Below are 26,782 nucleotides of genomic sequence, written 5' to 3' on the forward strand. Positions count from 1 at the left end.
TGTCGCTGCCGCGCTTCCTGTACACTCTGCAGAACACAATGGACGTCGTCCCGGCGCGCTACTTCCGCGAGGTGGAGAGTTTGCAACGCCGCCTGTTCTGGGAGGGGAGACCGCGTATCGCCCTGGCGAAGCTGACGCTCCCGTGGTATGACGGGGGGATTGCCCTCCCGGATCTCCAACGGTATTATTGGGCCTCCCAGCTAGCTGCGATTAATCACGGCCTATACGGGCCCGCGCTAAACCCGGCCTTTGAAATGGATAAGATGTTACTGCCGGGTGGTGATTATAACCGAGCGCTTTACTCCAGCTCGCTCGACGCACGTCTGACGGGCCCCACGCGTGTCATGGTACGAGTGTGGCACGCGGCTAATGTAGCGATGGGGTGGAAAGATCGTTTGACCCGGGCGTCGCCACTATACGCATCTGAGCAGTTGGGCTCCCTGTGGACCTCGAAGGGCTTCGAGAAGTGGGACATGATAGGCATCAGCAGGGTGGGTGATCTCTGGACGAGGGGGGGCTTCAAAACGTTCGAGATGCTGCAGACGGAATTCCAGTTGCAGGACAGGGAGTACTTTCGGTATATGCAGATCCGTCATGCGCTAAGCTCCGTCTTCCCGGATGTTGCCTCCATCCCGGAGTATTCCCCTCTGGAGGATAGAGTGCTAGATGGACATGTACCGGAAAGCACGATTTCACTAATCTATAAAAAACTTATCAATGACCGCGCGGGATTGCTAACTAGCCTTCGGGAGGCATGGGTTGCCGATGGATTGGAGCTGGACGACGAGGACTCGGTCTCTGCGGTGGCCTCCCCGAAAGAGGTGGCCATACCGGCCCGCCTTCGCTTCGTCCAGCTCAAGATACTCCATAGGGTCTATGTCACGGGGCCAAGGCTATTGCGTATGGGCTATGCTGTGGACGGGTTGTGTAAGCGTGGGTGTGGTTCTTTGGGGACCTTCCTTCATATTTTGTGGGAATGCCCGGAGGTGGAGCGATTCTGGCGCGGTGTGCATGAGGTTCTGCGGGTGGTTACGCGTGTGTCGCTGCTGCCCGAAGCGAGGAGATGCCTTCTGAATGTGTGGGAACCAACTGACTACTCGGCGCCGCAGACGTGGTGGGTGACTCTGGGATATATGGTGGCCAAACGCGACATTGCCCAACTGTGGGGTTCCCAGAGGTCGCCGACTGTCTCGGCCTGGAAGGACAACATGGACTGGTGCATGTTTCGGGAAAAGGTGGTGTATGTTGCGAGAGGTAGGCCTGGGACATGGGTGAAAGTATGGGGCCCCTGGAACGCCTACCGAGGGGGAATCTGTACCCCGCCGTTATTGCCCGATCCGTCTCCGGCCCCGTCCCCTTAGCCGGTTTATCTCCCCGGTACTTGGCACTGAGTCCACCTAGTCCCTGTCCTGACCTTTTCCCCCCCTTGATACTCCTATGGATTGGTAGGGTCCCCCCTCTAGGGGAGCACATGCTGCTGTTTCCAATTGTGGGTTGCCTTGTGGATTTGTTTTCTGTTGTTATTTATATTAAAAAGAAACCGTTATGTGGGGTCCGGATGGTGTGGCTATCAACGCTGCTAACTCCTGTGCATTTCCCTTTGCCGCAGCATGCGCGCTATTGTTTGTATCGTATGCTCCCTTTGTCTGCTAGCGGCCGGCCTGAAGGTTGTAGGCCCATCCTTGTATATTTTTTTTTAATTTTGTAATAAACGGTTTCAAAAAAAAAAAAAAAATTATTATTTTTGTGCAGAGGCCCTTCACCTGATGGTAGATGCAGTTCCAAATCACCACAAGATCAGACACACCCTTGGTCTCCTGGGAAAAGGAGTAGCCCTCTTACAAATCCACTGGTCATATTATGATCCATATTGGGCTCTTATCTTTATTTGGCTAGTATCGGTGTCTCATTAAAAAAAAAGAATATGATAAACGGACACTAGCTGTATTGTGAATTTTACGTGTTAAAGAGACTGATGAATTGAAACTAGTCTGTATTTAATAATTTTATTAGGTGCATGTTCTTAATTTGTGTATATTATTTGATATATGGCTGACACATTGTAATGTATTTTATTATATATATAAATATTAATTATTTTTTTCATAACAACGTGATAGAGTCAAACAGTTTTAAATTGCTCACTGTACATACATTTTTAGTGCATTTCCATTCAGTCTAGAGGAGTATATTTGGGGTTTCTATGCTTAAAGTTTTCATAAAAGTGCTCCGGCCCATTTTAGTATCACGCAATTATCTACTGGAACCCACTCTGGTCAGATGGAACTTTTTACTTGCCCAATAGCGTGGAGGGAAAACACAATTATCAAAATTACTGTCCACAATTTGCCATAATCAAGGACTCGAGACTTAATCTCTTGGCTCTCTGGTTTTTATTATCAACATAAAGATTTGCAAATACAAAGTCCTCAATACGAGGCACAACAAGTACATAGGCACTAACACAAATGCTACTCTACGAAGAATACGCATACGGCTAAAAATAACTAAAAGTACAATCTCTAAAAGCATGAGGTAGAACACCACCAAGCAAATGTCGATACTAGGGACACTGAACCATACCATCTCTGTCCCTACTCTGCACTAGGTGACATCCCTACTTAGCAATCCCTTGAGACCCTCATCAGATAAAGGTGTCAGAGTGAAACTTCCTAAGAAGTCTTCACTTAGAGAGCTGGGTCTAAGTTGCCCCCTCTATCTCTTCGCCTAGCCGTCCTCTGCTCTGGGCTGCTCTGATCTGCTCTGCTTCCACCCTCGGGGCGCTGTCCCTAATACAGAACCCCAAGTCTCAGAACACGCCCTTTGCGCCTCCTCTTCTGCGGGGTCGACTTTCAGAAATTTTCCACAGAGCGCTGTCCAGTTCCATCGTCCATCGCTTGGCCTTGAGTCCCAGACGCCACCCGCACTAGGAGTTACGATTGGCACATTCCAATGTACTCCCATGTCTGGCTTTTACTACATAAGTCAATTTGTGAACAAAGAGCTTCTCTACTAACGAGCAACTGTCCTTGCACCTGGGGTGAGATCATGCAAAGCAGACATTCTTCACATCTTCTAAGTTGCGATTTACTACAGCCTAAAACCTCTACTGGAATAAATCCTTTTTGGCCTATTGCCCTTGGCCAACATAAGAAAATACCAGGCCTTTCGCCTCAACGATATATGCGAATTCTGGCCACTACTTCGGTTACACAAGCATGTTTAAATCACAGTATTGACATTTACGTCTTTCTTTCATGTGTGGTCAAGCTAAACAGTCTACAGACACGAATTCAAGGGTACACATTTCTAACACCACATTACATTTCACGTAAGCTAAACTCTATACATTTCTCTAATACGTACAATGTGCTTGTACATAGCTAGCACTTCTATTAAAATCGCTATAGGTCATACAATTCTTTAATACATTGCACACAAAATACCTGAGTATACATTTGGTTATATGCGGGTGCCGACTAACAGTGAATATAACGCACCCCTACAATTTTCAAACTTTTAAGCGCTACATCAGTTCCCCCCTTTGATGACATCCGTCATCACACCATTACATTTCCCTTCTTTAGGACTGATTTAAACCGCGCTAGTCATGACATTGCCATGTCGAACTCCTTCCAGTCTCTTAAGACTCTCATATTGCTGCTCCTGGAGCTTCGCCATCCTTTTCTCGTTTGCCTTAAGAGCTCTTTCAACTTTGCCTCCTTGATACCACTTCCATGCCTTCACGCATCCCCACAAACAAATCACACAAACCACAGCAATGATAATTGGCTTCAACACTGATCCCAGAAATCCTCTTCCCAGATTCGCAAACCACGTTCCCACTCTTCCAAATCCCAATCCAATCTTCTCCCACACATTCACCTCCGTCAAATCCATAATCTCCTTATGAATAGTCGTGATGTTGTCTATGTACTTCCCTATCTCCTTTGTGTTGTCTGGAATATATGTGCAGCATTCCTGAACTTTCAATAATTTGCAGACTCCGCCTTCTTTGGCTAATAATACGTCTAAAGCAAGACGATTCTGCATAACCATATTCCGGATCGACAACATCTCTCCAGCCACCAACAACAAAGATCTCGCCGTGTTCATAGACAACTCATCAACTACAGTCGCCAACCTCCTGATCTTCACGTCATTCAACACCACACCCATACTAGGTATCATTGCTCCATATATGTCCCCAATCACTGCACCGGCGTTTGTAGCCCTACGTTTCCTAGACTTTCGCTTCGTCTCTAACAACTCCAAATCCTCTGTGTGGTAAATCTTCGGAAATATTATAGCCAAATAGCATACGCCATACCAATTGTCGGGTAGCCTGACATAGGCATTCTTCCCACATACATAATACACTGTCGGAATTACCTCTACTGGACCTTGCATAAAATTCTTAGCATTAGCTTCCACGGTGAAGGTCTGAGAACAAGTGCTATGTCCTACTGCGACCTTATCCGTCTTGGATTGAGGCCGTCCAATACACAAATTCCCTCTCTGTACTTCATCTAACGCTATTGGTCCATAACTTCCCTTGGATCTGTGAGCTCTCTCCTCGTCTGTCCAATCTACTGGGCTATCTCCGGTGTGTCGTGTCTGGGTCAACTTTCTATATCTGTCCTCTACTTGGTCTATGAATTTTTTCTCTATCTCAGATAACGCACATGTCAGGTTATTCCTGTGAGCATGCGCCGTATCCAGCTTCATAGTCGGTCTAAAATATTTCAGGAGTCTGTCCTCTTTCTTATCCAGATCATATCTGTTCAAATGCTTGATTGCTGGAACCTCAGGAAGTACCGTATCAAAATTTGAAAAGAAATACTCGAACTGTCTCCTGTCATAAAATAAACTGAGCAATAAACTACAAGAAATCCCATATGTCAATGGGAGATGATGATACTTGATACCCTCATCCACTGAAGCAGGCAACTGCATGCACACATAGCAATCCTTCACATCCATCGCATCAACATACTCATACAACAACCTTGCATACGCGTTAAGCTTAAAATCACCCTTTGACAAATCCATGTGAAGTCTGCGAACATCTTTCAACTCCGATAATTCCTGTTCTCTAATACTGACATCACTCTGCTCTGGGGTAATAGGTGTGGGTGCTCCCTGAACCTTCCCCTCTTGCCTGTGAGCCACCATGTATGAACTTATCACTACCGCAAATATGGTGACTACTACAACTCCTATCAATGTGCCTATTATCAGTTTAGCCCTACGATGTGGGTTTGCAGGATCTGCCATCTTCGGAATGTACTCAGTGTCCAATACAGTCTCTGAAAGGGTATGTCTCCTTCTCATTAGTGTCTCTTTCGTGAACTTAGGCAAACCTCCCTAACTTTTCTTCGTTCTACAACGGAAAAATCCCTAATTTTGTTCTTCTTCCGCTCGGATCTAGGTTATCTTCTTCTCTGCTTACACCCTTCTCAAATCAATCTAACATAAGCGCTGGTCCCAACAGTTCCAGGACTCCCTGCAATAATTCGAGCTTAAGGATAATCCGTTCTTGTGGATCTGGCAATGCTGTGAACGTCGGGAACTCTAAATTGTCCAAGATCATACCTCGAATGGCACTCAGGAATGGCGGACTCGGAATATGAATTGTCAGAATTCCTTCGATCTCCAATCCCGGAACTTTCAACAACACTTCCACCCTCTGGAGCGGGACACTGTTGACCAATGTCATCGACCTCAATCTTCCTGTGCTCGGTAACCCTGGCATCAGTCACTTGGTATGCCCACTCTGGTGAAGCGTACTTCCGACTTGGCACTCGAGTTCTCTTGGACCTTCTCACACCACCTTGAGGATTCTCCTCGTCTCCTGATTCTTCTTCTGGTTCTTCCGAAACTGGTGCAAGGTCTGTGTCTGGAGCCAACCTCAGGTTTACCCGGTTCTGCCTTGCGGGCCAAACCCTTTCTGCTTCGGTGGCACCTCCGGTCTTCCCTTCGATACCCTGTGCACTGACCTCCTCTTCTTCGGCAGAACTTGATTCTGTACTACCCACTGCACCTCTCGCTCCTTCGCCGGTTTCTGGGTCAGTACTTCGTTCACGCTCTTCCCCAACTCGACTCAGTGCACCATCAGCTGCTTCAGCAACCCTTACAGCTTGACTGGCCCTCTCAGGAGGCTCTGTCGGCTCACTGGGATCTTCGTTCTCGAGAGGGGCTGTATCTTCTAAGGGTGCTGGAACTCTACGGGTATGGGAAGCATGCACCCAGTTCGGTAAACCTCCACACTTGACGGCTGTGTTCGTGACGAGAATCACTTGGAAAGGGCCACGCCACCTAGCATCCAAACAACTCTTCCTCACGTGCTTTCTGACTAGGACCCAATCGCCTGGGTCCAAGTCGTGGCACCTGTCACTCGCAGCTGGAACCGTTGCTGTCTGCACCTGCTGAGACACAGAACGGACCACGTCAGCAAGGCCTTTACAATAGTCCAGGATCATATCATCAGTGATATTTATCAGAGCAGTAGCAGGTATTGCAGGCAAACGCATCGCTCTTCCCATGAGGATTTCATGGGGTGACAACCCAGTTCTTCTATCAGGCACACTTCGAAGGCTCATAAGGACCAAAGGTAATGCGTCAGGCCATTTCAGAGACGTAGACGAACACACTTTTGCCATCCGAGCCTTCAGAGTTCCATTCACCTGCTCCACTATCCCTGAAGCTTCAGGTCTATAGCTACAGTGTAACTTCTGGTCTATATTCAAGGCAGCACAAAGCAACTTCATAACTTCGCTGTGGAAATGAGTTCCCCTGTCCGATTCAAAGGACGTCGGGAACCCGTACCTTGGAATGAGTTCTCGCAATAATAGTTTCGCTACTGTGAGTGTGTCGCATCTGCGTGTAGGGTATGCCTCCACCCACCTGGAAAAGACACACACTATCACTAATATGTACCTCAACCCATTACACTTCGGCATTTCGACAAAATCCAACTGCATCCTATTGAAAGGTCCCCTGACCTCCCTATGTGGCTCAACGTCACAGCAGTTCTTTTCCCTACATTCATCTGTTGACAAGTGACACACCTCTGGCACACGGTTTCAGCCACTGCACGAAACTTCGGGTTGTACCAAGTCTGACGAAACACTCTCATCATGGCATCCCTACCAAGATGTACAGCACCATGTATCAACCTCGCCATGGGATTCAACAAACTCTCCGGCAACACTGCTCGTCCATCATTCGAAACCCATATATCCACATCTCCCTTCTCACATCCAGCTCGTATCCAGCTGTCCCGTTCCTGATCCGAGACCCCTTCCTGAAGCTGTTTCAGTTCCTCCCATGAGTCAGCCATTGCTAACATCTGACCGTACACCACCTCCTCCCCAGTTTCCTCAATGCGGGTCTCAGTGAAGTTGCATCCCTGTTCTGCACAAAATCGAGCTACTTCATCAGCGTAGTTGTTTCCCAACGAGACAAAATCATTACCCTTTGTGTGTGCAGCACATTTAACAACAGCAATTTCATCAGGACCTTGCAATGCTTTTAACAGTTTCCGTACATGGTCACCATTTCTTATAGGAGAACCTGAAGACGTCATAAACCCTCTCTGGGACCATAGCTGTCCGAAGTCATGAACCACACCAAACCCATACTGGCTGTCCGTGTAAATAGTTACACGGATCTTTTCCGCTGCCAAACAGGCACGAGTCAGAGCAATGAGCTCAGCCACCTGCGCGGAGTGTACTCCTTCTAAACAAGCGGCTTCAACCACACCTGTGATGGTGCATACAGCAAACGCTGCCCTCAATCGACCGACACTGTCTCTTAAACATGAACCGTCCACAAAGAAAATCTCATCTGACACTGGGAGTGGTTCATCGACAATGTCAGGTCTCGGTTTGGTGCATAGTTCCGTAACGTCGAGACAATCATGGTCCTCACAATCTTCATTATCATCTATAATGGGAACAGGCAACAATGTAGCAGGATTTAAAACAGCACACCTCTTCAATGTCACATTGTCGGCTGCAAGAATAACTTGCTCATAACGAGTCAGCCTATTATTCGTGAGGTGCTGTGTTTTAGTCCTAGTCATCAACAGTTCAACAGAATGTGGCACATGTACAGTAAGAGGATGACCCATCACAATGCTCTCACATCTCTCGATGCTGACACCTGTTGCCGCAACGGATCTGAGACATCCGGGCAACGCAGAAGCTACTGGATCTAAAGTAGCTGAGAAATAGGCAACTGGTCTACGGACACCTCCATGATTCTGAGTTAACACTGCTAATGCGCAACCTTCCCTTTCGCAGCAGAACAATGCAAATGCCTTGTTGTAATCCGGCATTCCCAACGCAGGAGCGCTACATAAGGCTTCTCTCAGCCTCAGAAATGATTTCAAACATTCGTCGTCCCATGGTACCGGATCACTTACATCCTTTCGCGTCAGCCGCTGTAAAGGCTTCGCTTCAAAGGAAAAGTTTGGGATCCACTGGCGGCAATAACCCACCATTCCCAAAAACATTCTAACTTCCCTCTGTGTCGAGGGAACTGGCATTCTCAGAATCGCATCAATGCGATCCGGAGACACTTTCCTTTTACCCTTTTCAATTCTATGCCCCAAATACTGTACCTCAGGTAAACAGTATTGCAGCTTGTTTGGAGACACCTTGTGTCCATTCTCTCCCAGAAAATTCAACAACGTAATGGTATCGACCCTGCAAGCGTCTTCTGTCTCTGACGCGACAAGCAGGTCGTCAATGTATTGCACCAACACAGAGTTTTTCGGCAACACAAGACCTTCAAGATTCTTCTTTAGGAGCTGATTAAAAATCGACGGGCTCTCCGTATACCCCTGTGGGATACGGCACCACGTTAATATACGATTTTCTAGCCTAAATGCAAAAAGAAACCTACTCTCTTCATGCAGGGGAATCGAAAAGAATGCCTGACACAAGTCAATCACTGTGAACCATCCAGCTTCGCATGGGATCTGGAACAGTATCACAGATGGATTCGGTACCACTGGACAACATGGAACAACTATGTCGTTTATTTTCCGCAGGTCTTGCACTATCCTAAACTTCCCACTTGGTTTCTGCAGTCCCATAATGGGTGAATTACATGGACTACCCATGATCTCCACCAGTATTCCCTGCCTAATCATAGACTCGATCACAGGTTTGATCCCAGCAATCGTTTCAGGGGATAATTTATACTGAGGTGTTCTCGGGAATTCCGCGTTTGACTTAACCTGTATCTTCACTGGTTCCACTCCCCTGACTAAGCCAATCTCCTCTCCGCTTAAGTCCCACACGTCAGACGACACTGACTCCCTCAAATCCTGGGGAAGCTCTTCCACTGTCAAAGCTGGGTACATTTCCACACACACCCGCTGATTTGCAACCTTAAAGGTCGCGTCATCATCTCTTGTCTGTACCTCTACTCCTTTCGGGGTACAGTAGATTGTGCAATTGAGCTTACACAATAAATCTCTTCCCAACAGACAAACAGGACTAGAATCGCACACCACGAACTGATGTCGATCCCTAAAGTTTCCTATCCTAACTGGAATCGGTTCTGTCAAGGGGCTCACTAGCCTCTTGTTCGCCACTCCAACCACTTGTATGCTTTCCCCGGAAAGGGCTACCCCCGGAACCACTGCTGATCTTATAGTTGACCTGGTAGCCCCCGTATCTACCAAAAAGGTAGTAGGGTGTCCATCGAGTTCTGCTTCCACAAAGGGTCCTCTCTGATCTACCTCTAGAATGGCCCTAAGTATGCAATCATCATCCTGACCTAAACTTAACTGCGCCAGCAAATCTGCATCCCTTCCCTCTCCTGCTTCGAACATGGGCATCTGCAAATAAGTCCGAGCTCCCTGCTGTATGTTCTGCATCCTGGGTGGCTGGGGAACCTGCACCTGCGGGACGCCGGTCCCCCCTTGCATCATTCTCGGTACAGTCACCGTCTGTACCTGTTCCGCCCCAGGGACCTGACCCATTCCTCCCTCCATCTGCGGCTGGTTATAGGGGTTCAAGGGGCACTCGCGCCTCCAGTGTCCCAACTGGTGACACTGGTGACAGGCAGTCGTCTTTTTCAAGATCGCTACATCTATGCCTGTTCTAGGGTCGACGGGCCTCGGCCTTCCCTGACCCTGCACGTTCTGATTCCCTGTCTGATAATTTCCCTGTCTCCGCACCACTGGACCCCCAGTCGGCGGTCCCTGAGCCGCTTGCATCTGAATGAGCAATAGGTTATCCTTCATCTTCTTGTGCTTTGACTCAATCTCATCCGTGCAGTACCTGGCGTACCGCAAGATCTCATCTACAGGCTTATTCTGCCAACAGATCAAATGCTGCTGTATCATGAGACTGACCTCGGGCTTCAAACCCAGCACGAACTTAGACACAAACTGTCCCATGTCCTTCGTTTCCAGCTCATCTAGACCACTGTACTGCTTAAAAGCCTTCAGAAGTCTCTCATAAAATTCATGTACTGTCTCCTTTGGCTCCTGCACCGTCCTGTCTATCTTCACCCAATCAATGTCTTGGGGTGAAACCTTCGATTTCAACCAGGTAATTACTTTATCGTACAACCTCATTACTACGGGCGACGGACCATTTGTAATCAGGTTCCTATCAGGCTCATAGTCCGGCCAATCAACAGCAATTTTACATGCATTCCACAGATCTCCTGGAACCACAATATCGAATAAGGTGTTCAGGTCTATCCACAACACCTTCGAGATCTTAACAAAACGCTCAACTTGCTTGTACCACTCTGCAGGCTTCTCCCTAAGCCTGGGAAAATCATTCGTAAATGATGCCAAATCCCCCCTGCTCCATGGTACATGCACATATCCTCCATTCGCCACCTCTCTCAAGGGAAGGATCTTTACCTCCTGCAAATCTCCTTCAGAGCCCCCTCCTTTCGCTCCCCTTGAGGTCTTTTTCTTTGACCATTTCTCTTCCCATTTATCCAGCGCCAACCATGGCCGCATGGCTAGGACCAGTTCTCTAGTATGTGACCTCAGTCCAACAACCCTCTTCTCCTCTAACTCCCGCTCAGTGTAATGCATCCTATGACTTCCTTGCAACGCTCTAGTCTTGGACAAATCCACTCCATGTTCCTTCGCCAATCCCCTCAATTTTTCGTGTGCCATTCGTGCTTTCCGCGTCACATCTTTCGCCACGAAAAACAGGTCATCTGGATTGTATGATACTATCCTCTCAAGAGGTAGATTTCCATCTATAATTTCATCTACCTCTGCCTTGAGCCTTACTACGTCTATCATCCCTGCCTTCAAGGCTCCTTTCAGCACCTGACAACTTGCTCCACGTCCCTCATCATACTCGCATTCCGGTTCCTGCTCTCTCCTTTCTTCTGGTGGTTCTATGGGAGCAGAATGACTCGTAAAGCCATCTGGAGTCATCCCCGCTCGACCCATGTTCCAGCTCTGTTGCCTCTTTGGCGGTACCCATGACCTTAAGTCTGATCTAGACTCCATCAGAGTCCTCGGCCTCTCCGATCTCTGGTCCTCTTCGCCCCTAGATGTATCTGACACCGCTGCTAATGGTGTACTCCATTGCACAGGGCTTGGAGGTCGGGCCGTTGCCCCTTCCAACTCACTTTCTCCACTTTCTCTCCTCGTCCTTTCTGTCACTCGTTCAGACCTCTCTCTTTCCTCTGATTCCGGACTGTATATTGACACAATCGGTCCAATGGTGACCGGTACCCTCAAAGCATCCGGTAACCTCATCTCTCTTTCAATCCTCCCGCTGGTCTCCGACTGACCCTGTGAACTCGCTGCTCCAAACGAAACCAACCCTTCCACTCGGGTCTCGGGCTGGATTGTTACCCTTCTAGTTTCTCCTCTCTCACCCCACCTATCATCCACTTCGTCTGGATTATAAGGGGGTGGTCTCTCGTCTAACAATCTTTGCAATACCCCATCATCGGAATCACTATCCTCTTCCTGTGCTTTCCCATGCCTCATCCCCGTCTCCTCCATTAGCGCGGGATACAGTTTCGCTTCCTCAATTGTCTGCACTCTCCATCTTTTCTCCGCTGCATCCCACTTGGCATCCTGAAATGCCCTAATCGACTTCCTCATCCTCTCCTGACTTCTTCCCTTTTCCTTATCATGCGCTGCTCGAATCCACGCATGTAATGCTTCAAACTGTGCTGGTCTTGGCAAGGGTCTTAAGGACCCCATCACCGTCTTCAGTTGGTACAGCACCGCTAGTCTAAATGAGCCATACCTCGGGAACGCTAGTTCCCCTTCTCCTTGTGTAACCTTGTGCCAATTCTCGATCCAAACTATAGTATGTAACCCCACATTCTTTGCCATGTAATGTGCCGGGGTATCCTCGGGAGGGGCTTCTTCTCCCCCACGAACAACCACATGCTTATCGCCTCTACACAACTCTCGCAAAGCCCTAAGACACTTCATGATGAGCAAATTCGAACTCGCGCTCTATTTACTTCTGGTTCTCCAATCCTCCAATAACAGCGCGACTCACACCAACCGGCCTATCACAGCGCGACACTCTCTGACGTCACCTTCCTTCGTTCGCAGCAGTTCCCTTCCCCAAACTCGTTTCACGCTTACTCTCGTCCCATTCATACACTGAAATAACCGATTAAGTTATTTCTCTGGCTGTCCGTCCACAGCCTCTGACTGTTCGTCCACAGTCTCTCGACCTTGTTGACCTCGATTGGCGCCGTCTGCCCCCGTCCGGCCAGACAGATCGCCTCTGATAGGTTACTAACACTCCGATCTGCACACCACAACCCACGACCAGCGTTAAGTTGCCATACACACACGCATTCGCTCCCCCTATCTCGGTCCAGGTGATCGATGGTACCTCACGATCTCCTTTGGGTGGTCAGCAAAATCTATCTCAGGTGTCTTCTACACCACAATTCCCGGGCTGCGCGCACTCACAGCCTGATCTCACAATCACACGACATACACAACAACTCCGCAAGACATCACACAACAAATCAACACCGCAATCTACAACATCGAATTATGTTCATACTCACTCCTGGAACTGCTGCTTTCTGCCGCGCTGCTACTCGCCGTCGATGCTCATCTGCTGCCGTCTGCTGCTCGCCATCTGATGATTCAGCATCACTTATCGTCTCTTGGGCCTCAAGGGTCACTTATCCTTATCTAATCTTCCCTCGCTATCAGAAAGAAACCATCCTCTGCTACCAACTGCTCCGGCCCATTTTAGTATCACGCAATTATCTACTGGAACCCACTCTGGTCAGATGGAACTTTTTACTTGCCCAATAGCGTGGAGGGAAAACACAATTATCAAAATTACTGTCCACAATTTGCCATAATCAAGGACTCGAGACTTAATCTCTTGGCTCTCTGGTTTTTATTATCAACATAAAGATTTGCAAATACAAAGTCCTCAATACGAGGCACAACAAGTACATAGGCACTAACACAAATGCTACTCTACGAAGAATACGCATACGGCTAAAAATAACTAAAAGTACAATCTCTAAAAGCATGAGGTAGAACACCACCAAGCAAATGTCGATACTAGGGACACTGAACCATACCATCTCTGTCCCTACTCTGCACTAGGTGACATCCCTACTTAGCAATCCCTTGAGACCCTCATCAGATAAAGGTGTCAGAGTGAAACTTCCTAAGAAGTCTTCACTTAGAGAGCTGGGTCTAAGTTGCCCCCTCTATCTCTTCGCCTAGCCGTCCTCTGCTCTGGGCTGCTCTGATCTGCTCTGCTTCCACCCTCGGGGCGCTGTCCCTAATACAGAACCCCAAGTCTCAGAACACGCCCTTTGCGCCTCCTCTTCTGCGGGGTCGACTTTCAGAAATTTTCCACAGAGCGCTGTCCAGTTCCATCGTCCATCGCTTGGCCTTGAGTCCCAGACGCCATCCGCACTAGGAGTTACGATTGGCACATTCCAATGTACTCCCATGTCTGGCTTTTACTACATAAGTCAATTTGTGAACAAAGAGCTTCTCTACTAACGAGCAACTGTCCTTGCACCTGGGGTGAGATCATGCAAAGCAGACATTCTTCACATCTTCTAAGTTGCGATTTACTACAGCCTAAAACCTCTACTGGAATAAATCCTTTTTGGCCTATTGCCCTTGGCCAACATAAGAAAATACCAGGCCTTTCGCCTCAACGATATATGCGAATTCTGGCCACTACTTCGGTTACACAAGCATGTTTAAATCACAGTATTGACATTTACGTCTTTCTTTCATGTGTGGTCAAGCTAAACAGTCTACAGACACGAATTCTAGGGTACACATTTCTAACACCACATTACATTTCACGTAAGCTAAACTCTATACATTTCTCTAATACGTACAATGTGCTTGTACATAGCTAGCACTTCTATTAAAATCGCTATAGGTCATACAATTCTTTAATACATTGCACACAAAATACCTGAGTATACATTTGGTTATATGCGGGTGCCGACTAACAGTGAATATAACGCACCCCTACAATTTTCAAACTTTTAAGCGCTACATCAAAGGGAATCGATTTTTGTCCTAAATACAAACAGTTATATCTCTTTTGACAGTGTAGGGTGATTTCCTGTGTATTTTGTGGTAAGAAATGAATTATGACAAAAGCAAGAGTATGCAGTTCCCTTCTAGAGTAGATGAGGATCCCCTGGTCCTGATGAAATGCCAAGATCCAACTGGATGATTTGGGACATGAAACATGTCGACCACCTTCACCTCACACACATCACCCTGACCTCAAGCGGGTATAGTTTCCCTGCTTCAGCCACGACTCTTCAGTCTGTTATTTTTACACATAGCATAGGAACCCAGTGAATAAAATTGCTTTTTAGGATTCCCATACCTATTTTGAAACCATACTATTCTTTTTCTCCTCTCTACTCACTACATTTATGCCCCATCACCACTTTTTAGCCTCACATCAGCAACCAGAGAAGACCTCCGGCAAAGAGCTCCCATGTGGGGCCCATTGGGCATTGCAGCGCCGGCCCAACGAGGAGCTGCCCGATGATGAAGCATGACACCCTTCAGGGTGTGTGAGGGCTCTTGCTCCTAATTTGAGCTATTCCATCTTCACCTTTTCTTCTCCCTACGAACACCTGGTATCTACAACTTTACCCACCTCCCCCTTAGGAACAGCATACCATTGCTTTTGTCATAGCTACCTGGGGCCTGTATGTTGGACCTACCAAGCCCCAGTCCATCCTTTGAGATAAGAAATTAATTATGTCAAAAGACATTGATATTTCTTTTGATAACAATAGTGGCACACCCTAAAGGGAACATAGGCTAATATATAATTTCTAGTCATAAATGGGTGAGAAAATGAACATTTAATAAGAAAACACTTGTACACCAACATTTTCCTTAAACTTGCATGCATGCATGAATCAATAATTTACAGTTCATGACTCTGCACACCTAAATACATTCTTTCAGTGATAAAGCCAAAGTAAAAAGTGCATGTGGAAGGGGAAAAGAAAATCTCTTAAGTTAAAATCAGTTCAAACCTTCCAGAACCTGGTGCTGTTATTTTTAACAATATCAACTGAACAGAATTATCTGCTACTCATTGTAGAGAGACATACAGCTGTGAATGTCAAACAAAATAGGCAAAAAGGTTGCTTCTTCAGAGAGCTCAAAAATGTAGTCACATCCACTTGGATATTTCATTGTAAGAAATACTCAGTTATAAATGATTCCAAGAAAATAATTAGGGTGTCAGTTATACAAAATGCATTAATATGGAAATTAGGGAAGGTTTCAGATGAAGCTTCCGCATGACTCACCTTCATCAATCGACTATTTCCCATTACAGTCTCTGACGAGTTGTAAACGGTGAACACAGATCACCATAAAAGCAATTTTGGGGCATATTGATGAGAGGTTTGTGTCACGTTTGCACCACGTGAAGTGGTATATGCGTGATGCAAGCCTCTAAGTCAGATTTATAAAGACATGCAAAGCCACTTTGCATGGCTTCATAAATATCGAGTAAGGCAAAACAGTGCAAATCGCTGCATTGCCTTACTCTGAGCAAGGGAGGTGTTCCATGGGTGTCGTGTGCCCACGTAACTCCCATGATTTTGATGCATTCCCAGTTTTACAAATTCCTTGTAAATCTGGGTTGCATTCCCAGATTTACAAGGACTTGTAAACCTGGGAATGCACCAAAGTCTTATGCCTCTCCAGGTGAGGCGTACTCAGGAGGAATGTCTTAATTTCTCATTGTGTGCTGTATTGTACATTCTGCAGCACACAAATCAAGAGGAAAAACCTCCCAGGATTATTTTTGTGCATGAAGGTACCTCAAAATAAATCCTGCCTACAACACAGGCACCCTTGCACCCTGGTGCAAGGGTGCCTGCGTTGGCACTAGGCTGCCAAAATGGCGCCAGGGGTAAGGACAGGAATGTCCCATATTGGATAAATATGGTGCATTCCTGCCCTTTCCCAGTGATGCAGGGCAGTGAAGTAAGGTGACTTGCGTCACTAATTTTATAAATATGCCTTTTTGTGTTTGGAGAGTTAACGCAAAAAGTGACGGCAGTGTCTGACCTCATAACACAGGGCGTAAGCAAGTGGTGCCCTGCGACAGTGAATTCCACTGGTCCCCTCAAGCCTGTGCTGTAGCACTTCTTATATGGGAAACAAATGAATGTAAAAAGGTACGCCTAGTCATGCGAACTTGGCTGCCTACCAAAGCTGGCTGAATGAGTGTGCTCAGAGTAATGCGCTGGCATTGCGGGTATCTGCATCACAGTAAGCCAAACAGTAGGAAACCCATCTCTCTATATAGTGTACCACAATGGGGTTCACTGTGTAGAGAGGTCGAAGAGACCCTTATTGGTTTACAGAGGCAAAAGTAGATAATACAAATGATCTATTTTGTGGGAGTGTGGGCAAGCAGTTAGGCTTATCAGAGGGTAGTTCTAAGCATTTGTTTGCGCTTTCAGAGGCAATAAATGATACTGACACTCAAGGAATAAGTTGAGACCAAATTAGAAAAATAGCACTCTTTTTATACATATTTAGACCATGAACTATGGGTATAAGGTAAATACTTTTTGCAATACGATAAATCACAGAAATATACAATCATCACTGTTGTGCGCAGTTAATCACAATATATTTCATATCGAAGGAAAAAGTCAATTGGAAAAAAGCAATGCAGGACAGTTATAGTGTGTCTACACTTTTGGAAATCAGAAGGATCAGGACCACGGTCCAAAGTGCCAAAGCCAAGTTCTCTGGAGCTTCCTGAATTTCTCAGGAAACAAGGAAAAAGTGCACTTTGTAGCTGGTGTGCTACAAAGCCAGGGGGCCATCTGTAAAAACAAAGCAAAGGGGACTTCCAGGCAAGTCCAAGGGCTCTCAAGGGAAAGTAGAGGTTGCAAGGGCTCTGGGGCCTTGGGAGCATAGCTGGTTTGAAGATGCCCAGGACAGATGGGCTGGGCGCAGTGCAAATGGACAGTTTAACTTCGCATTCAGGGGCTGGCACCTTGGAGCGACGACTCTGGAGCTTATGGGCCACTGCGGAGGTGGGTCTCCAGAGACCTGAAGTCCTCCGTAGGGTGCTGGCTCACTATAAAGTTGGAATCCGCCTGGACTCCGTTTTGTATGTTTTTGCAGAAGGGGGTCCGTTACCCTGGGTATTGGTGACTTGCAGTTCTGGTGGGTCCTGGGGCCTCAAGACTTGGAGCAGAGGACTGAGCTGACCCTCCAGAGCAGGCATACCGTCTGATGGCACTCAGAGACATTGGTCGGGCTGGAAAGCTGGATGACGCTGGACCGGACTTTGCTGTTTGTGGTGACTGCAGCTGGAGGGAGATAGTATCTCTCTCTCTCTCGAGGGTGTTCTTTAGCAATTTTCAAAGTACTGATAACACTCTGAGGTTTGTGGAGGCCACACAGTGATGAGATGAGCAAAGTCAATTGTTGAGTTCTATGGCAGCAGGCAGGAGTTTGTGCCCAAAATCCACAACGAGGTCTGCAGTTCTCCTTCGAACTGCGCTTTTTTGGTCGTCGTCTTCTTGTGTCCATGGAATGTAAGTTTCAGGGTCTGAAGATGCCACCTAAATAGTAAATTTAGGAGCGTTTACAAGGGAGTGACAGGTAGTGCCCATTGGGGCACTTACCTGGGGTGTCTACATCCTCTATTGTACCCGCCTCCTATTGGAGGGGAATAGAGCCCTAGCCCTGACTGGAGAAATCCCAAATCTTCAGGACGGTGGGCACTGAAAAATGTGCTTCACCTCACCTCCAGCACCTGAGGAGTGGAGTTGGCTTTCTTGGTTTGTCCACCTGTCTTCCCTCTAAAAGGGATGAGGACAGGAGGGTGGGTCTTCTCCTTTTATCGGTCCTTTTTAAAGTTTCCTGTCACAGACGGCTCTTCCTGACCAGGGAAAGGTATGAACACCTCGCCTAGAGCAGGCTTTGTTTTCAACCTCTGAGCACACTGACACTCACCCTTTGAGGTCAGAACTTAAGTCATAAGTCATAGGATTTTGTTTAGCGCAACATATCACCCAAGGGTCTCAAAGCGATAGCGAAAAAGCCAGTGACGGAAAAGAAAGATGACAACAGGAGAGTAGAGTGATCGGAACAGCCAAGTTTTTAACCTTTTCTGAAACTGTTTCTGATTGATGACCATACAAAATTGCAATGGAAGCTTGTTTCAGAAAGCAGGGGGCAGATGAGAAAAAGATTTACTGCCATTCCTGGTGGTACGAATCCTGAGGTGAGTGAGAAGATGTTTGGTTCCTAACCTAAGCATCCTGTTAGTTCAGTACCAGTTTAGTTTTTTTGCAAAGTAACTGGGCCTGTTTCCATACATGGTCTTATGTGCCAGACAGAATATCTTAAAACAGATTCGCTTCCTGATGGGAAGCCAGTGTAGAGCTTTTAGGCTAGGTGTCGACAGGGACCGTGAAGGAAGATTTAGCACCAATCCAGCAGCAGTGTTCTCTAAGACTTGGAGTCTGGTGAAAGGCTCTTTATTGATGGAAGCCAACAGGGCATTTCCGTTGTCAAGCCAAATTAAAAATAGACCCTGGACAAGTGGTTTCCTTGATTCAACTGAGATCCATTGAAAGTTTTTACATAGGCTTCGCATCAGTCCATAGCAAGTGCCCATTATATGGTTTACGTGATCTTTCATAGACAGCTTGTTGTCGATTTTCACTCCAAGGTCGCTTACCATGGGCTTAGGAGAAGGACACAAACCAAAATTGAGATCACCAGTCACTAGACCAGAATTCATGAGCCTTCCCGAAACAGATAATCTCAGTCTTGCTGGCGTTAAGTTGAAGGTGGTTGGTTTACATCCAGGTGTTAATGTGGATCATGCAATTTATAAATCTGAGTCTAGTGTCACTTGGATTGGGACCAAGAGTAATCAATAGTTGTGTGTTATCAGTGTATGACACTGTGTCAAATCAATGGGATCTGATCACCTTGGCCAAAGCTGCCACATAGAGGTTAAAACGCAAAGGACTTAGAATGGATCCCTGGGGGACTCCCTTATGTACCTAGCTGTGAGAAACTAGAGCGCCCAGTTGTATGATTGAAGTTCAGTCAGTTAGATAGTTCTTAAACCAGTCTAGGGACGTTCCCCTGACTCCCATCTTTCACAGTCGATGCTCTTAAATCCTGTTGGAGATGGTGTCAAAAGTAGCCAACAGGTCTAGTAGGACAAGCATGGCTGACTGCCTGCTGTCCTGGGCAAGTCTTAAATTGTTGACTACCTCTGCCAGTGATGTTTCAGTGCTGTGGGCAGCCCTAAACCCTGATTGGGAGGGGTCCAACAATTTGTTGCTTTCTAGATAGGTTGTAAGTTGCTTGTTGAGCAGGGACTCGAGTACCTTTCCAAAGTGAGGAAGAAGAGAAATGGGGAGAAAGTTGCTTGGTTCCTTGGGATCTGCAGACGTTTTCAAAATTGGCTTGACCCTGGCTGTTTTCCGTTTTATAGGGTCTGTTGCTTGATTTAAGGACAAGTTAAAAATGTCAGTGAGACTCCTAAAGAGCGCGGGCACTGGTGGACAAAATATGAGATGAAACTGGGTCGACCAAGGAACCCGAGTTGACCTAGGAGAGGGCAGTGCTAACATCTTCTTGCGTGAGTATGGTGAACACTTCCAGGAGTGTAGTAGCAGATATCTGATTACTGTCTGGTTCATTAGAATGATTTTTGGTAGTATGATTGAGAAAGGAGTTATGAATAGCATTGATCTTGTCCTCAAAGAAGGTGGATAATGTGTCCACCCAGTCTTTTGAAGAGGGATTATCAGACTGACAGGATGGAGGATTGGTAAATTCTTTTAGTATTTTCTAAAGCTCCTTATTTGACTTAGCAGCCTTGTTTATTCTGTTACTAATATAAGTTTTTTTGGCTAACTTAATAATATGTAGGTATTGTATGTAAATGAGTTTGTACGCCTGTCTGTCCCTGGTGCTTTTGGTTTTCCTCCATTTGCAATCGGCTTTCCTACTGGCTAGTTTCTTGGATTTTAGGGATTCAATAAACCAAGGTGACACTGTGGACTTTAGCTTGACCCTTAACAATGGTGCAGAGATGTCGAGGGCCCGGGTGATTGCCTTCTCAAAGGTATCCACTGCGTGATCTATATTATTGGTGCTTGTTAGGAGCGTGGGGCTGAAGTGGGGAGAAAGGGTATCTAAACTGACTTTCCTCCAGGGCCTGCTCCATTTCTGTTCACTATTAGGATTGTTGTTAGTAGTAACTGTTTGTAAAGAAAATTTCAATAGACTATGGTCTGAACAGATCAAGGGGATAGGGGTTCAACTTTAATATTAGATGTATTAGTGAACAGGAGATCAAGATCTATGGCCAGCCAAGTGGGTGGGTCCAGTCACCAATTGTAATAATCCCAGTGTGTTTAGACTAGAAATCACTCAGTTGCCAGGTGTCCATGTTAGAAAGAAGCTCTGTGTGAAAACTAAAATCACCGACGAGGAGGAAATTGTTGGTTTTTAGTACGTGTGGAGCAATAATCTCAATCAGGTGATTGCTGAAATTGGTTTTAGGGCCGGGAGGTCTGTAGACTAGGGCACCTCTCCAGGTACCCTTGGTTTGTTTTTCAATTCTAAACATGCAGAGTTTGACCAACTCTGAGGAAAATGTTTCCAGGATGCTAATCTTCAAACCAGCCCTGAAGGCTATTGCTAAGCCGCCCTCTACATCGGGGCCAACAAGTCTCTGATCTGCAAGCTCCAGACCATACAGAACACTGCAGCCAGACTTGCCCTACAAATTCCACGAAACGACCAACCACCCAACACCTACAGAACCTCCACTGGATCCCCATTGAGAAGAGAGTCACTTTCAACATACTCACCCATGCCTACAAATGCATCCACAACACCGGACCACAATACCTCAATGAGAGCATCTCGCTCCACGTACCCAAGAGAAACCTCTGATCCGCCGATCTAGCCAAAATCCCACGCATCCGCAGAGCCAGAACAGGTGGAAGAACCTTCTTCTACATCGCAGCCAAGACCTGGAATGAGCTCCCACTCAACATCAGATGTGCCCCATCCTGAAGATCTTCAGGAAGTCTCTCAAGACCTGGCTCTTCAACTGAACGGAGCTTCTTACCCCCCCCCCCCCCAAGCGCCTTGAGACCCTCACAAGTGAGTAGCGTGCTTACAATTCCCCTGATTGATTCTTTTTTAATATTTCTGTCAAGACTGCTCAGATGGCATTCAGCAGGGAAATCAGTTGCCACATCAGGAAGGGCTGACTCATGAAGCCAGGTTTCAGTAATAGAACATGTCTGTCTTCTCTGAGTCCAGCAAACTCCATATCTCAAGAGAATATTTTAAGATAGAACATGCGTTAAAATAGAGTCCTGTTAATTGTTTAGATTGCTCAGCCATGTTTCCATCTACTATGTTCGTAGGCCAGGGTGTGGAGTGAGGGGTATGTTTGGGTTGAGTGTTTTCCATGACAGCTTTAGAAGGAGATGGTAATAAGAAGGTTGCTACAAGACTTTCTAATGGATTGGCTGAGTGCTGTATATTTAAAGCTTTAAGCTCTTCAGCAGAGTAGCATTGGACTGCTATTAAATGGGGGTGGACAGGTCACTAGTAAAAGCTGAAATGAGGGGAAGGGAGAGAAACGAGCAGGGATCCTGGTGGCTGACGGCGGTCAGGTGCGGACGGGCTTGCCTTTGGCGAGCCTTCGGCCCTGGTGAGCCGCTGCGTGCATCCGCTGCATGTCTGCACCCTTTCCTGCCTTAAGAAGGCAGGGCAGGAGAGGGAAAGAAGGAAACAGCATCTAGGGCACTAACTTGCCGTTCGGCCGGACACTCACTTCTGGTGCCCAATGAATGGATCCTACTGAGCAAGTCCCTCTGCTCAAACTGCACAAGCTGTGGTGGAACGGGATGGCTCAGAGAGAGATAGGTGGGAAAACAAGTGAATACAATACAATTAAATTGTAGTGCAAGCTTTAAAAAGTTTACAGCAAATGCTACTTGTAATGAAAGACCAAGAAATCAAAATTTAAGAGTTAAAACTGTTGGGCCCCATTGACCATGTACCTGCGGTAAATAATAATCCTGCTACCCGACACTTTAGACCCTGGCACAAACTAACATCTAATCATCTCTCCCTGCTTTTTGCCGGGTGGGACTGGGATAGTATGCAAGGGGATGTAAATCAGCAACTTGATTCTTTTGATTTGAGGGTTAGTAATCTACTCGATAAAGTAGTTCCTCTCAAACCTCTTAGGCATTCACCCAAAAGTTCCGCCACTGACTGGTATACGCCTGCCTTGCGAGAGGAGAAAAGTGCTTGTAAAAAACTAGAGCGTGTTTGGCGATGCTCGCACAATGAGCTAGCCAAAACTAAATATAAAGCAGCTATGATAATTTATCATAATAATGTCAAACGGGCCCGCAAAACGCACATTGCAGAGACTTTGGAGCATGCAGGTAACAACTCTAGAAGGCTCTTTCAAATTGTGCGTGATTTCACAAATCCCAAATCTTGCCAAACCAGGGATATTTCTTCTCAGACACTATGCGATAATATCTCCTCCTTTTTTGTACAAAAAATTGAAAAGATTTATCAAAATATCACCCTTTCCAATATTATAGTCCCTGTCCCTGCTGTGACTACATTCCATCCCATTAGTGTAAGCCCTCATTTGTCCTCATTTCCTAATATCACCATCACTGAAGTACAAACACTTCTGGAATGCTCCAGATCTGGATCCCCCCTGGATATTATTCCAGCTAAAATCTCTTCTAGATTTGTGGCTCAGTTGGCGTCTCCACTCTGCTCCATCATTAATAACTCTTTGAAATCTGCTAGTCTTCCGCAAAGGTGGAAACATGCCCAAATTATTCCCACTCGTAAAAACTTAAACATCTCCCCTGAGGAACTGTCTAATTATCGCCCGATTTCTCTGCTCCCACTACAGAGTAAGATCACTGAGAAACATATCAATAAGCACTTATCGGCTTTTCTTGAGTCCTCTAGTGCTCTTGATGTTTCTCAGTCAGGCTTTCGTGCTAAACATAGCACTGAGACTGCCTTAGTGGAGGTAACGGACAATATTAGAATGGCTCTGGATCAAGGTCAAGCGGCACTTTTGGTGCTGCTTGACCTTTCAGCAGCATTCGATACCATCTCTCACCAAGTTCTCTTGCATAGATTACAAGAGCTTGGTATTAACGGATCTGCATTGAGCTGGCTATTAGATTTTTTGTCCAACCGTACTCAGGCAGTGTCATTGGGTTCCTTTTCTTCTGCTCCCTCACAGGTCACCAGGGGTGTCCCTCTGGGCTCATGTTTGAGCCCTACTTTGTTTAACATCTATGTGACACCCCTGGCTAAACTGATGAGGGATTTGGGGTTTAATCCTATCTCTTACGCAGACGACACCCAACTCCTCCTCACCTTCGACAAAACTAGATCAGACATACAAACCATTTTTTCTCAGGGTATGATGGCAATTGCCTCCTGGATGAAATCTAACTATCTCCAGTTAAACTCTGAGAAATCTGAGATTTTGTTGTTTGGGGGTGCTGACATCTGTTGGTCACCCAGTTGGTGGCCTGAGGAGCTGGGTAAAGCTCCCACTCCCAAAGAGGTAGTTAAAAATCTGGGCATTAAGCTCGATAAGAAACTTAGCTTTCAGACACATGTTAACACAATTGTTGGTTCCAGCTACCATATTTTAAGTTTACTTAGACGGGTTTTTCCGTTGCTCCCTCTTTCCACCAGGAAGACTTTAATTCAGGCATTGCTCATGAGCAAGATTGATTATTGTAATGCTCTTCTTCTTTCTGCTCATGTAGCTTCATTGGATAAATTGCAGGTTATCCAAAATACGGCTGCCCGTTTGGCAACTGATTCACCTGCGAGGACTCCCTCATTGCCTTTGTTGCATGAACTACATTGGTTGCCAATCAAAAAAAAGAATGCAATTTAAAACAGGCTGCATGATTTTTAAGGCTCTAAATGAGCGTAGCCCTCTATATCTTACTAGGATATTGAAAACATATATTCCTATATGCTCACTTAGATCAGGATCTAAAAAACTCCTTTCTGTTCCTAGAAAAACAAAGCCCGCACCCGTGGCAGGGCCTTTTCGTATCTGGCTCCTATGTTTTGGAACAGTCTTCCCCAATATCTTCGTACGGAAATGCCCCTACTCCAGTTCAGAAAACTTATGAAAACACATCTTTTTTAGTGTCAAGATAGTCTTCTGTTGCAAGCGCAGAGATACCCCTTGGGGTGATTCAGCGCTATATAAAATCATAAAATCAAATCATAAAATCAAATCTGCACCAAGGCATGCAGTCTGCATTGGCAGTGTGCATGGCCTTGGTGAGGGGACCCTTGAGCGGCACACTTAGTGCTGATACCCTGGGAGGTCCTCTTCAGTGCCAATGCCCTCTGTACCACGAGTACCATTTTCTAGGGCCTTACAAGGGGTCCTGAAGTTGCGCCAATTGGAAAACAAAAGGTACAGTTTAGGGAAAGGGCTTCTGGCACAGGGGACCTCGTTGGCAGGGACCTTGGGCTCTTCCAGTCGAAATGACATCATTTTCCAGGCAAAACGTGGGGACTAACCATGTCCAAAAGAGGCACTTTCCTACACAAGCTAAGAAGCATATTAATGAGATGTTTGTTTCATGCTTGCACCATTCTACATTGTACATGCGTGATGGAAACCTCTAAGTCAGATTTATGAAGCACTTTGTGTGGCTTTGAATGGCTTCATGAATCTGTAGTAATGCAAGGCAGTGCAAAATGCTGTGTTTCATTACTCTGTGCAAGGGAGGTGTGGCGTGGGTGTTCTTACGCAAGTTCCATGGTTTTTTCCACGCTTCCAGATTTACCAAACCTAGTAAAACTGGGAATATTTGTTTCTGTATGTGTGTGCATGTATTTTGTTGCTATCCACAGTGAATGACAGATTTAAGAAAAGGTGAGTGACCCATCTTGGGAATGATAAGTGAGGAAGTAAAGAGAAGATTCAAGTGGTGGTAAAATCCTACCGTGTCTGGGGGCTGCATGGTCATAGAAAAAACTCAAGTGTCTGGCACTGTGATAGACAGGGAAACAAAGATTCTGTGACCAGTGACATGACTTCAATATCTCTTGGAGCAAAGTATGAGTTTAGGTGCGTGTGTGTGTGTGTGTGTGTGTGTGTCTGTGCAATGACTGCTTTTATCTTTTATCAAGTAGGACTGAAACACAACCCAGTGAGCTGGGAAGTTTTTAAACACTCAACAGAAGCAACGAAAAAATTGCAACCATTTCTGTGGTACCTGCATGAGGGTATCGTAGTGAAGCACAAAGTTCAGGGTCCACAGGTTGCCGATGAAGGGCAGCGGAGTCGGTCCAGGAGGGTATCTTCTCCTCAACCACTGAAGCTTGAGGTAATGTGCAATGAAGAGAGTAAAGAACAGACCAATTAACAGCTGAGTGAGCAGCAGCATGGTGGACGCCTGTCTCCGTTCCTAGATGTTCTTCTGCAGAATGGACCTTTACTTCTATGTTTAAAGCACACACTCCCCTTCTCTCTAGCCGAGTGTCCTTTATTTCTTGTTCACTAATCCTGTATTTATATCCTGGGGAATTTCACTCTCTCTCGCTTTTTCTTTTTGTTTTACTCTACTCTATTGTAAGTCTTTCTCTGTCTGTCCTGAACATTCTCATTCTCCTTTCCTTTTGTTAACGCATCTCTTCCCCAGTTCCACCTTCTTTCTTCTGTTTTTTCCTGCTTTGGCTTCCTTCAATGCCGTAGTTCTATGCCGCCTGTTTTCCTTTCTGTCCAGCCTCAATGTCTGTCATCTCCAGTTTGTTTGCTTATCCTGTGCAGCTCTCTCCCGCTCTCACAGTCAACAGCAGCTTCCCTCCTCTCCTGAGCCACCGTTCTCACTTTCATACTGTGCAACAGCGCGTTCTGTATGTTTGACATTTTCTAGCTGATGACCTTTGATCTAGTTCGGTTTTTTGTTTTTGTTTTTTATCACCACTCAGGCTTATCACTGCTACAAGGAAAACTGCTGTTTCATGCCTACCCTACCTTCCTTTGACCCCTACTAAGGGCGTGCACCTTTGCGAGCAATAAACACACCATCATTTCTGGGCCCGTATCCAGTGATTGCTGGCTGTACCACAAAACCCGACAGCACAAGGGTGTCCATTTCAGTTGGTAGGGATCACTTACACATACATGTGCTCCTCAGACACAAAGCATGTTCATTGTGGGTC

The 26,782-nt window shown here is 46.3% G+C and overlaps 1 protein-coding gene across 1 annotated transcript in view; it reads right to left on the minus strand.

Moving 5' to 3' along the window:
• The window catches only part of LOC146786131 (cytochrome P450 2J2-like), a 110,774-nt gene extending 84,272 nt beyond the window's left edge, over nt 1-26,502 (minus strand). The window contains exon 1 of the mRNA XM_085635635.1: nt 25,834-26,502. Within this exon, the coding sequence (XP_085491761.1) occupies nt 25,834-26,004 (171 nt within the window). The 5' untranslated portion in view covers nt 26,005-26,502. The remainder of the gene's footprint in view (nt 1-25,833) is intronic.
• Nucleotides 26,503-26,782: the final 280 nt, after the last annotated feature.

This window comes from Triturus cristatus, chromosome 11 (assembly GCF_964204655.1).
Source record: "Triturus cristatus chromosome 11, aTriCri1.1, whole genome shotgun sequence".
NCBI classification, from domain to species: Eukaryota; Metazoa; Chordata; class Amphibia; order Caudata; family Salamandridae; genus Triturus; species Triturus cristatus.